Genomic DNA, 13559 nt, shown 5'->3' with positions numbered 1-13559 from the left:
ATACTGATTTAAAAAAAAAAGTTATATAATCATGATAATACATATTGTGACTCAAAGATTGGTGACCCGATTGAGAGCTTCATTCCCACTTTACCATATCAAAATGCAGATTTTCGCATCTGAAGAAAGCTCGTATTTTTCTCATAACCCGGTAAAATCCCCAGTGATATGTTCCCTTTATTAAGATATGAATAAAAGAAAAAGGTGGCAGCCTCATCACCAAATTGTCATCCCCAGACTACAGACAAAGCCCTAGTGCTTTGTATGCTGAGTATTCTCACATATTCATGAGTGCCGATTGTTTTTATCGAGCGTGTCTAACAAATCACGCCAGTGATGCGTTCCTTGTGACACGAAATAGTGCCTTGTGTGTCTTCGAGCTTCGCGTTTAGGCGAAAGACCGTAAAAATACGCGGTATGTGCGCAGCAGTTTCGTACGTCCTTGGAACGATTGACCCTCATTAACGGTTGATGTTGGGACTTTGCCAGTCGCTGAATAGTCTGTAATATTATTAGTTTATGGATGAACCACTCCGATAGCACTGTTCTATTAACCATTGTGATACACGTTTTTTTTGCTTCTAATATCAAATCCACTGGACCAATTTAACTCAAAACTATATCAGAATGCTTTGGTGATATGCCTCCATGTATAAAGAACAAAATACCAGTATGAAGAACCACGCACAAATAATAATAATTATTATGGAAGATGTTAAATTCTATTTCAAAATTCACATTCTGATGATTAGATAAGAAAAGCAGCATATTTAGGTAATAATTTACAGATGTTTATATACAAAATACTGAAGTTTTTATTTAAGGTGGAGCAAAATTAGCACTGAAACGGTGGAACATCAAGCAAAATAATCAACACATACAGACAGCAAAAGAATTAACCCCTGAGCACTACATGCTGATCTAACATTGCCTCTGATTGGTCAATTACATGATATCTTCATTTTAATCACCAATCAGAATGGAGTTCACCCCATTTTTTTGCGTGGTGAAATTATTCTAACAATGTTGCTGATTGGTCCAATTGATAACGAAAACTCCTTTTAGACCAATAGGCCGGTAGTTCTTATGGGGTTAGGGTACCCGTTATTTCCCCCTGTACCATATAATTATATCCTAAACAAAGACAGATATGATTAGAACAGCAGCCAATAACTGCATCTTTTAGCTCGGATTTAACACCTCATTTTGATGAAATCGGTCAAGAACACGGTTATCCAAAATTGCAAAGAAGAAGCAAATTCAAAAGTTGCATATTGCTCTATTGGATGTTAATTTTACACAAAGCGTTCTGGAACAAGAAACCTATCCCAGTGCTTTCCATTGATTAGAACATTAAAATGCAACTTTTGATTGCGTTCCTTTCTTGGATTTTCCGATCACCGTTTCTATAATTTTCAACCAATTTCAACAAACGAAGTCTTAAATCAAAGCTAAAGGGTACCGATTTTGACTGCTTGTTTTAATTTTGGCATTATTTGTCTGTGCTTAGGACATACAAGGGTGAACATAATTTGTACTTTAAATATTTGCTGTCTGTATTCCCATTCTGTCAGTATAGACCACTTGGCATCTGACGTCATTGCCCGGCAGTATGCGCGCGCATTATGGCAATTTCAATTGTTCTTTGCCCTGCAGTGTGCGTACGCATCGTAGTCTGCAAAGGGCACGTGCATTTTAAATCGCCCGCCACATTTCATATAGTACAGGAAAGCCATTGAACAGTATAGCGGCTCGTTCGAGCATATCGATAGACGAGTCCCTCGCCTTTGTTGATAAACAGTGATGTCAAGTGGTCTATACACAATAGCTTAAACAATATTTGAACGGTGACGAGAAAAAGTAATGTACCTTATTGCACTACTGAAAGAGACAATTCAAAGAGTGTGAGGATGGACGGCAGAAACTATGAATTTTCGAAGACAATACCATAATACAGTTTGTGTTAATATGACTATAGTTTGTATTCAAGGAGACTCCCAATCCATTAAAGTCTAAGTTGATATAAAAGTTCCGCTGCTTTCGTGACAAAAGTAACAATGTAATTTTTGTGCTTAAATGTCGAAAGGTTCAATATTTTGTTTTGCTTATACCAAGGTCTCGGTCCCAGCCGGTTTGTGTTCCTCCGTTGTTTAGTGACAAAGGAGCACAAATCGTCTGGGACTGAGACTACGCAAATACCTGATTAAATGCATTGGCCGAACAGGAAGACATGAATGTCCCGAGTGACATCAGGAAGCATAGATCAAGCTCACCCGGCGCCATTCCATAACCACATAAAAATTTGACTCAACCTTTTTCTTGTTTTTAAATAAAAAATGGTTCAATGTGTTCTTCAACATGTTCCATGCCAAAAGATTCAAACTCTTGGTGGTTACGCACCATAAGGTTGACCCAAACCCTTGAACACCGTTTTCTAGTCAGTTTGTAATTCTAGTCAGTTGAATTTTATTCAGGGGTATGGCCTAGTCAATATACAACGGTCATAAAAAAAGTCAAAATTCTCTCAAATCTTTACCCTTCCAAAACTAATCCTGCACGCCTTTGAACAGCCTTCGGTAATAAGCCAAAACGACATTGAAATTTGCAATGCATTGTGGGATGTTTTTGAAAGTTTATACTGTCCTCTGACCTATCAGGAAAATGGCTTTTTGTTCGTATTATTTAATATGTTTTACTAGAATAAAAATTGTTTAAAAATACAATTATTTCATAAATTAATTATTAAAATATTATTAATGATAACATTATTACAATAATAAATGAATGAACAATATGCCTAATTACAGCAATTTTCCCGATATGTCAGAGGTCAAAGTGTTCCAAAACTGCTCTAAAAACCGGAAGTTACAATGCCGATTGGGCTTATTCCCAATTAATCACAAATCTAAATATTTTCAAATACTTTGGCCACGGGAAGATTCTTTTTACTAATAAGCAACATTATCATTAACAGAGGTAAATGGAGTAATGAGAACTTGAATAGATAAGTGGCCGTTTTACCATCGGCTTGTTTATAGAAACACCACGCCAGATATGCAAATGTAAAATTGAGCGGTAAAGAGAATAACGCAAACGGCCACGTGGTTAGATTAAAATATGGCGCCAAAAAACTAAGCACGATGATGAAGAGGCAATGACGAAATGCTACACTCTGACAGAGGTCAGGGTTTCTTGTGGCCATCATACGGTAACCAGCCTTGGAATAATCACTGCGTAAGTTCCAACTTAATGCATTGAAATGAGGGAATTGCCACGTGAACAGGAACCCTGCCATGATAAAGGCACCTGTGAACGAAACAGAGAATAACATTCAAATATAGGAGACATTTCGTAATTTTGTACGATAGTATTATAGGTGCAATCATTGGTAGAGTACCATTATTATAAACATGATATTGGCTATTCTGTCCTCAGGAGTCCGTCATCTCTGTAACTGTTGTCTCTTCCGAAGAAAATACTCTCGCATGGTTCTACATACATGAGATGCTTTGTTCTATACTTCCTAAACAGGCAAAAACAATATTACTTAGAATTACACCTTCTTCTTTGATTAACCTAACCCTAACGCCCGAAAGGGCTTTCTGGCGACTGGAAGGGAAAGGAGGAAGAAATAAAGAAAGAAAACAAATAAAGAAGTTGTTTGCTCTGGGTGGGATTCGAACCCGAGACCCCCTTGCATGCCAAGCACTAGGTCGCCGACACTTAGCCACGGGTCTTTCGCTTGCCGTATGTCTATATATCACTTAGGGTGATTGCATCATCACATCACGTGAGATGCACGCAGGCGCAGTGCATATATCATGTAGTATTTTACAGTACTCAGGCCGGTTAGAATTCATACACCTGTCACACCATTATAACTCTTTACTAATTTGCCTAGGAATGTCGAGGCAATTGTTGAACAGTGCACATATCAACTCAGCATACACAACCCAGTCAACCCTAACCGGCCGCAGAACGAGTCTGAATTTATATAGAGGTACCAGCCATTTTCTTTTCCTAAATGAACACGATACGATGCGATGATACAATACCACTGGGGTTCGAACTACCAACTTTGCAATCGTAAGTCCGTATCACCATGACATCGTGGGTATATTGAATTCACATACCTGCATCTAAACTACCAGTTCTCCCAGCCCAACCAATCATCGGTGCACACCGTCGACGTCCTATACGATAAATATAAATTTAATACTCCGTTGGTGAGCGACGGGCGAGTGGTAGTGAGCGACAGGCGAGTGGTATTTCACTGAACGCAAGAAAAGGAGTTCTATCTGATTGGCTAGCAATCGATCGCTTAGGTCGCTCAGTAGTCAACTACAAACTCATGCATTCAATTCGATTGAAATCGATTATTCTATTATTGACGAAGACAAAGAGCGTGATAGTGTGTCAATAATGTACATTGTATTGCACCTGGCTTTACCAGCATTCCTTTATAAAATAATTTTCTCAAAGAGTTGAATATTATAAAAATTTTTACCCAGGATTTCAAATTTTTTACCCGCAAATTGCAGTTAAACATATATCCACAGCAAAATACCGGTCCTCACTAATTAGTACATTTAATTTCCAGTTAGTACATTTAAACGAAACCTGTGATTTACGTGACAACAAATAAAATTTTCTTACAATAGAAATATCATATGGGATACTGATATAGTAGGCCGCAACCGCCACAACGTGGAGCTGCTACGCGTAGCTGACTTTTTGTTCCGTGGAGCCAAATTGACCAATCATGTTAGAGTTTTTCATTACTCGGAGGTAAAACTGACCAATCAAGTACGACTTACTCATTACGTGAAGCGAATTTAGTCATTAAGAATTTGCCAGACGAGCTTCACGTAGTTGCAAGATATCCTCGGTCACGATAGTTATGATTCAAAAAGTAATTTATGAAAAGTACGAACCGACTTATTATTAAGATGGACATGCACTCACAAGAAACTCATACAGTATTGTACACAACTATATAGCTAGGCAGAGTGGTGGTAAACCATGCACACAATTCAGGCTGATTTGTACATCTTGCGCGGCGTGGCCTGCGGAATTCGACCTTCAGCAAACCAGTTCGGATTTACTTATATACTAGTAGTAGGCCATACATACTGTAGTTACGGTACTGCCCGTTTTCCTATACACAATACTCAGTGCGCTCACCATTGACGCGTGACCTAGTGTATGTTAGAAGTATTATGCCATTGCCTATATGACGTCACTGTGTAAAAAATAACCAGTCAATATTTAAAGTATTCTCTGAAATTCTAGAAAATATAGTTTTGTAACATTTCCTAAATTTTTAGCTAATTTAGGTGTTTGGAAATATTGGTACTTTTGTGTTTTAGGAAGGATATGTAAACGACAGATAACACCAAAAAATATGAACAAATTATTTCTAAACCGTGTTAAGTCTGCAAACCATTATGCTTCTCATTTTCAAGAACGCTGGTTAACAATAAGCAGACTATTGTCTCATTTCGTAAACAAAAGCCCAGACAGTATTGTTACCTTGCGTTCGCTTTATAATCATTCACCCAACTGAAACTATAATACCAGCTCATTGTTCATTGCACAGGTAAAACAGACACAAGTGCAGTGTGTATTTAACCAGAGAAGATCTGATGTAACATAGTTGAGCTGTTTTCATTGAGTGTTATCTTGGTTTAATAGCTTTTAATGGGGTTTAAGTCCTTCAAAGGTCGTGGTGAATTCTACTGTAGACATGACTGCATCATGATTATTTTAAAGTCAACAACATTCAACAATATGATCACCGTGATAGTATGACAGTATCAGTACCGTGGGTGTCAGTGATCCTGGCCTGACACAGTAGACAAACAAACAAACACGCCACACACACATGGCACATGCATGCAAGGTAACATTGACTATACACTAATCAAACAATGGTATTGATCCTGTACAACTGTTTGTGGTTTATTTACATTCGATTCATTTAAAATCCACATAGTAAACATTAATTTTGGCAAGAGTTTTCTCTCTCTGGAACGATGATGCATCAACTGGCTCCGCGTAATGAAAAGATCTAACATGATTGGTCAATTTAGCTCCGCGAAGCGAAAAGTAAGCTACGCGTAGCAGCTCCACGTTGTGGCGGTTACGGCCAGCCATATACTGATCATGCGAAAATCGTAAAACATAGAATAGAAACAGTGTGGCCGGCTCTCAAAATCTCAAATTGTATGCATAGCCTGAGTCGCACGGCCTATCTCAAACAAAATAGCTCAAAATCACCATGCGTAGTTGTTGAAAAACGTGATGATTTATCGTACTACCACGGCAATTTTTAACACGAAGATATAGGGATGTCGACGGTGTGCGGTGGCAAAGCTCCAACAACGGCTCCGATCCATGTATTGCCGATACAAACTCGCTTCAGCGGTGTGTATGTTGTCACATACAGACCCCAAGTCGTAGCAGATATTATAGCGGCCAGTAAATTCACATACGAGGTGAGGATCAAGATTCCGCTAATGCCGATAATGGATGCAAAGGAAATGGCGTGAACGCGGCTGCAAAAGTAATGGAATCATGGTATTAAAAGTGAAAAATAAACAGATCGTATCTAAAAGAATCAAATAAATCTAAAATTCCTGTAAGATTGAAGTTTCTTGAAAATATTAGAAACATGGTATTTTCCCGTCTATTTGTACCATGAGGAAATCAGAGCTACACCTTACGCAAGTTTGATACGTATTAGGCATGTTCTACAAATTGTGAGATAGGCTTTTACGACGGAGCTCATAACAATTAATAAGTCTTTTTTACCCGGTTCGCCGTCGGATAAGTTTGGAACTTGTCTGAAAGCGAACCCGCTAAACATTTTACTAATTGTTAGGCATGTTCATTAAATATGGAAGCGTTAACGCATGTCATAGACGACAGGACAGTGCTTTGGGCAGCACTTTTACTAAGCGTACCGTAAAAAACTTCCAAATACATGCAATGATGATGTTTACGCGTATCGTTGCGATATTATTTAAAGAAAATCAGTTGATCTGGTTTCTTATTATTATAGATACTGCCTTCACACATTTACACCTACCTCAATAGCCCTGTAACCAACACACGTCGTTTTGTTCGAGCCATCTGAGAGTCATACGGCACTTCGAAGATCTGTTAAAAATATATTAAAATCGGTGTTTAAAATTGCCTGAATCCGAACCACTAAGATACACCACATTAAAGAATTCTTTCAAATTAATCCCTTCTCATTAGGCATCATATCAATTTGTAAGCGCTCTTTTTAAAAGTCATAGTTCATTGAATTTACAACCGTATGACAAAACAGGCGAAAATAGTAACTTTTTGCACAATTTTTGCAATTTAAAGAGAATTAACCATTGCTCATTCTAGTGACTCTAGTATATGGACAATATAAGTGTGGTTTTTCATTTAATGACATTAAATTTGAAAAATATTGTAATGACCACTTGAGGTTTTGACTTTTAAAACCTACATTTTGGTCAAAAAATGTGCTTGGATAGGTAGTTTTCAACATATTTTCCACATTCGTCTTGCTATAACATTGAATTGTGTTATCTGTTGACCTAGTGACTAAAAGTGTTTTAGGGGGAAGTGTTAGCTTTCGTTTGATATAAAAAAAATTCTGATTGGATGAAGGGAACACTTGAGGTTTCGACAAAAAACAATCAAAGAGGCCCATTTTTTAGCTAGAAGCTTCACAGATCCTACATTGCTATGCACTCAACCGTGTAGTGCAATCAAAGATTGTGGTGGAGACATTCGCTGCTTGTTGTTCTCTGCTTGGAAGCTCTTGGGACGAAAATGTGTGTTCAGGTGTATCGAGGTGGAAACTGTGCACATGATGGTTTATAAGAGAATCGTTTTTGTATAGAAACCTTTCCATATGTAATTTCTCTTTGACACTAGTGGTAGTATGTCCTGCCGCTAGTGATTTAGAACTAGCCCGTTTGCAAACAGCGACGTTCCTCGAAAAGCGAGCGTAGTGAGTCCAGAGACAGTCCCAGCATGCAGCAACAGAGCCTGTGCTATTGAAAAACTATTGTGTACGTTATGTCGACGATATTACGCTATAGTCGACATAACGTGCACGATGGTGAGCGCGCTATATCCACTATCAATCGGAACAAACGTGATGCGTTACCTTATATGCACGGCCCTGAATATTTATTTATAGTATACTGATCTCGGAGGACTAAGTTCCGAATCTATTTTCTATCTATTTGGTATATTTGAACGTAATTTTTGCCAGATTTGTTTTCGCCTTTACCGCTTTGCGCTTCGTCACAAATTTCGACTGTTTAAACCACTATTCTACTGTTGAGAAACTGGTTTACCATACCAGGTGTAAATATTTTCGCTGTATGCTTGTATATTTGTGACATGCCACAACTAAATGAATATAAAGTCGCAAGTTGGTAGTTTCGAGACATCCAGGCTGACTGAGTTGATGGCTTTGTTTGCCGCGTACATGTTCAAGTCAGAAGTACGTCTGTATGTCCTTTGTGAATGGGGCACAATGGGTCATTCACGAAGGAAATAAAGACCATCAACGCAGTAAGTAACCAGGGCGTTTCAAAACCTCCAACTTGCGATTTTGCGCTCATTTCGTGGTGACATGTCTTCCCTCATTAGCAGATAAATGACACAAGTACCTGATTGAATGCATTGGCTGAACAGGAAGACATGAATGTCCCGAGTGACATCAGGAAGCATACCATTAGATCAAGCTCACCCGGTGCCATACCATAACCACATAATGCTGACATCGCCACCAAACCTATAAACATGATTAGAATATTAAACAAGGGTTAAGGTGTTCGGTTTAGTTTGGTTAAATGCGACTTGTCAGATACTCTAACAGATACAGGCGTAGGGCTGGCACTCGGTGAGAGCAAAATGTAAAAAATATGGGATCATTGGGTGAGAGCATGATTTTTGGCATTTGGTGAGAGCAAAATGTAAAAAATATGGGGTCATTGGGTGAGAACATGAACTTTTTTGTAAATGGAACCTTTGGGTGAGAGCCGAAACAGCGCCACAGAAACCTCGAACATCGACTTCAAATTTCTTCTTTTTTTTCAACATGACAGTAATCAGTGATATATGAAAGTGGCTGTTCAAATTGAACTTGTAAGGGTCTTTGGGTGACAGATCAAATGGAAAAATAGGGGGTATTCGGGTGACAAAGCATGTGTTCGTAAAAAAACATGGGGTCTTTGGGTGACAGCGACGCTGAAAAGCGTCACCTCCAAAGTGGGAATGCCCCCCGGGAGATAGCTTTGGGCTAATCCATTTAAAATCTGCACTACCCAGTGGAAGATTTAGCTAAAGTCTTCCAAATTTTTTATTTTGCCCCTCCTCCGACCAGGAAAGCTGGTCACGCCCTTGCCATGAGGTTCTTTGAGATAAACATGCTAAACAGAAAGACTATCATATAGCAGATACCTTACATCACAGATTAGAGGATCAATGAGCAACATTAAGTGAGATAAGTAGTTCCTAAAATGTGCTACCCGCTTGAAGTACTGTATTTGGTTGTCAAACGTTGACAAATGAAAGCGGGGTCAAGAAGGGCATGATATCGGTGTTCACCCCATCAACGGCAGGAAAGTGCCAATTCTAGGAATGGTCTATACGTACCTGTCAATTTTGCTTTGGATAGTCGAAGGTATATTGACGGAAGACTCGCAAGTGTTAGATTTTGTGGGATGTCTTCATTCTCAGGACATTGTTTTGCTTTAGTTTGTTCATGTGTCGGATGTTTGTCGTGAATACCACTTCTTTGTAAAGGTTGACGTGAAAAGCTGCAGTCTTCTGTGTCGTCGGCCATGGTGTCCACGTCCTAATATAGATATAAGATTTTGCATTATTTTTGTTATTATTAATAACTTTTGAAAGGGGAAACCGAAAGGGGAAATGAACTGGCAGCGCATAAGTACCGGGTTTGAGATGGTGCGCAACATGATGGAGGGAATAAAGGAGGTGGGAGATGATGACAATGATGGGAGAACGAATTTAAGACTAAAATATCAAAAAATTAATTTGCTTCTTTAAATGCAATTGGTTTCTAGATGGACGGTTTTTTTTATTCAATATCTTTTTGCTGCAACCCGAGACACTGATTGCATTGGTCATCCAAAATTTATTATTTTATTTATTTATTATTCATGAATGGTTCAAACTTCAAAAAACATTTCTATCACTTGTAACAAGCGGACAAGTTAAAGGGACAGCACCTTACATGACTTTGCAACACATCCTGCAGCATAAACCACCTTGACCCCAGGATCAGCTATCAGTGGCAATTGAGTTTCCTTTCTCTTGACCCAGAGGCCGGACTCAGAAGCTTACAGTGAAAATATTCACTTGTTTAGGGAGTGGCTTTCTTTTCTTTCATTGATCTTTATCCTTCAAATCCGTTTCTCTCTCTTCTTTCGACATAGGCTAGCATGCTTGCACAGGCTATATAGCCTGCTTCGAGCATTTTGTTTAAGCCTGGTCCCACGAGGAGCAAGTGAAGACCTAAGCGCAAGAAGACCGTACGTCCACTTGGCCCCACAACATGTAGGCCTATACACTAAAGTTACGTTTAGTTTCTTATGGTTTTATAATGTTTAATACATGTGCCAAGGTGAAAACATCATGAAAGGTTGTGACAGATTTGTTTTGGCCTCTGAACATGTATAAAACATTACCAGTTCAGGGGCTAAAACAAATCTGTCACAACCTTTAAAGCCCATTCCTTAAATAAACTTCGTTATTTTATAAAGTTATCATTGAAGAATGCTTGATATTCATGCATGGTACGTGTACTCCTTTTCCATGTTTTCAATCTTTGAAGTAGCCAAACCTCCTCCGTGGACAGAGTAAAAAACTGGTGCATTTCTTTAAAAGAGCATATCTTCAAAAGTTGTGAGCCGATTGAAATATTTCTTTTTAAATTTTTATTAAGGGATCTGGAATGAGCGTTTCGACAGTATTTTTTGTGGGACATGAGAGTACATCAGACATATCGAATTGCATTCTGAATACGAAGAATGTCTTTCTGATATCAAATAATTTTCATTTTTGAAATTCACGATATAATACAAATTTTATGACAAATTATTAAAATTTGATATTTTCACATTTTGATATATAACAGTCCTCGAAGTAAATTTTATAAATCTAATGATATATTCTTAAAGTGTACCGGTATGCAGCTGGGAGGAAAAGCCGACGATCAATTGAAAATTTTGACCTTTCATATTGAAGATATGGAATTTTTCCCCAAAAGACCTATTTTTTTTTGGGTGTTTTGGGAAAAAAATCCATATCTTCAATACGAAAGGTCAAAATTTTCAATTGATCGTCGGCTTTTTATCCCACCTACATACACTTTAAGAATATATCATTAGATTTATAAAATTTACTTCGAGGACTGTTAAATATAAAAATATCAATTTTAATCATTTGCCATAAAATGTGTATTACATTGCGAATTTCAAAAAATCAAAATTATTTGATATCAGAAGGACATTCTTCGTATTCAGAATGCAATTCGATATGTCTGATGTGCTCTAATGTCCCACAATAAATAATATCCAAACGTTCATACCCCACCCTTTAAAGCTAACGAATAAAGGTTTCTTTACATACCAAAACACATTTCATTAACTTTTAAGAAATAGGAGAAAAAGAGGGCGCAATGAGGGTTCTGTTTTCTGGGACACCCTGTACCTGTGTAGGCCCCTACCTGTATAATCTGTATACAGGGTGTGTAACATAAAAGTTCCCAGCAAACACAAAACGTTTTCGAAATCATTCGCAAAAGGTTATAAAAGGTTGTCAGAAAACGTTTAAATGTCGGGTTATATAAAGGGTACATTAATGGTATAAAACGTTTTCATAACATAAAAAAATTTGTTGGTAATTTACTGCACAGTAAACACAAATGTTTTACAGAAAACATTTTAATGTCGTGTTATATAAAGGGTATAAAAACGTTTTAGTAACACTCCAAAAACATTTTTGAAAACTTGGTACAAACCATTCTAAACAGAATATGTTATTTTGGGTTTGAAAAAATATTTTGCAAAAAGTGTTTGCCCAAAATATTTACAATAACGTTTTTAAAATGTTTTCACGACCTTTATATAACCCGACATTTAAATGTTATTAAAACGTTTTGTAAAAAACATTTTAAGAACATTTATGTGTTTGCTGGGTGCAAATATTTTAACATAATTAATGTTATTTAAGTGTTGACAAAATATTTGGCCAAAAATGTTTGCAAATATAGTTTACAATGACATTTCGAAATCATTTTAAAAATATTGTTGTAGTGTGTTTTCATATAACCGACATTTTAATGTTATTAAAACGTTTTTACCTAAACCAAAACCCAAAATATTTAAAACGTTGGGTTACACACAGTAGGCCTATATGCTTATCAAGCCACAATACATGGATCAATTCAAGCAAAAGTGTACCCTTAAACACTTCACAAACACTTGTTGAAAAAAATGACCACAAATTTTCCTGGGAAAATTGAGTTTATATATGGTTTTCTATGGGGTTGACCCATAATTTTCATGTCAAAAAAAGGAGGTGGTGTTGGGGCTGAAAATTTTGAGGTCTGTAAAGGGGGGGGGGCGTAAAATTTTCGCGAATTTTTTTTTTTGCATCAGGCCCCCCCTAACAAGTGTTTGTGAACGGTCCCTAATCGGTTTATTCATAACTAACTGATTTTAGACACAAGATTTTTATGTTTGTAAGTAATGGTTTATTTAGTTGCTAATAGGGCCTAATAGTAAGTTTAATTTGATACAGCACTGGCCACATCATGCATAAGTTATCTAACATTAATTTTTAAAAAGTCAGCTGGCCATAAACCGGCTAGCACTATACAAAAATCTGTGAAATGTAACTACAATGCAATTAACACTAGCTGTGTCATCGACCTATTTGCGGAATGCATTTCCTATTTATTCATTTTTTTCTTTTTAGATTTTTTAAAACTTAATTTTGAATTAAGATGTCATATTCTAGTGTTCAAAAGTACACAGCATAAAATTGGGGCTGATTTACACATTTGAAGTACAAATATTAATTAATAATTAATTTTAATTAATTTTAATTAATTTTCTTCCAAATATGTCTCAGAATTTCATGACTTTGGGCGGCTTTGAGACATAGGTTTTTTTTGTTTGGCCTTATAAGTTTATAAGTTTATACCGCGACATAACAATGAACTTTAGTTGGACGGTAACATTATATACCCTGACTCATATCCATTTACTCGTAGCTCAGAAAACGACCCTTTGTGTTGGTAAATTGGTTGGGTAAAACTTCATTTTTTGTATAGAATTATTTTGACATCGTGCACATTCTAGCTGGAAAGGGGCCAAGAAAAATTTCAATGGTAAAATGGTATAGGCCTACTCACTCAGACTGACATTTTTTAAATTTCCAATATTGCTCTGTATAATTAAAAGTGTCAAGTACATTAATTTTAGAAATAATAGTACATTTTAAGTATAAGCCTA

At 37.0% G+C, this 13559-nt stretch overlaps 1 protein-coding gene across 1 annotated transcript; it reads right to left on the bottom strand.

Moving 5' to 3' along the window:
- Positions 1–16: 16 nt before the first annotated feature.
- On the bottom strand, positions 17–9868 carry LOC140170190 (protoheme IX farnesyltransferase, mitochondrial-like). The gene is made up of 6 exons (XM_072193522.1): positions 9673–9868; positions 8685–8809; positions 7091–7161; positions 6370–6557; positions 4134–4178; positions 17–3306 (listed from the first exon to the last, which is right to left on the bottom strand). Exons 1-6 carry the CDS (start codon positions 9860–9862, stop codon positions 2906–2908), a joined length of 1020 nt encoding a protein of 339 aa, XP_072049623.1. The 5' UTR covers positions 9863–9868; the 3' UTR covers positions 17–2905.
- Between the last annotated feature and the right edge of the window lie 3691 nt (positions 9869–13559).

Source organism: Amphiura filiformis, chromosome 14 (genome assembly GCF_039555335.1).
Source record: "Amphiura filiformis chromosome 14, Afil_fr2py, whole genome shotgun sequence".
NCBI lineage: Eukaryota > Metazoa > Echinodermata > Ophiuroidea > Amphilepidida > Amphiuridae > Amphiura > Amphiura filiformis.
This window is presented reverse-complemented; position numbering and strand designations above follow the sequence as displayed.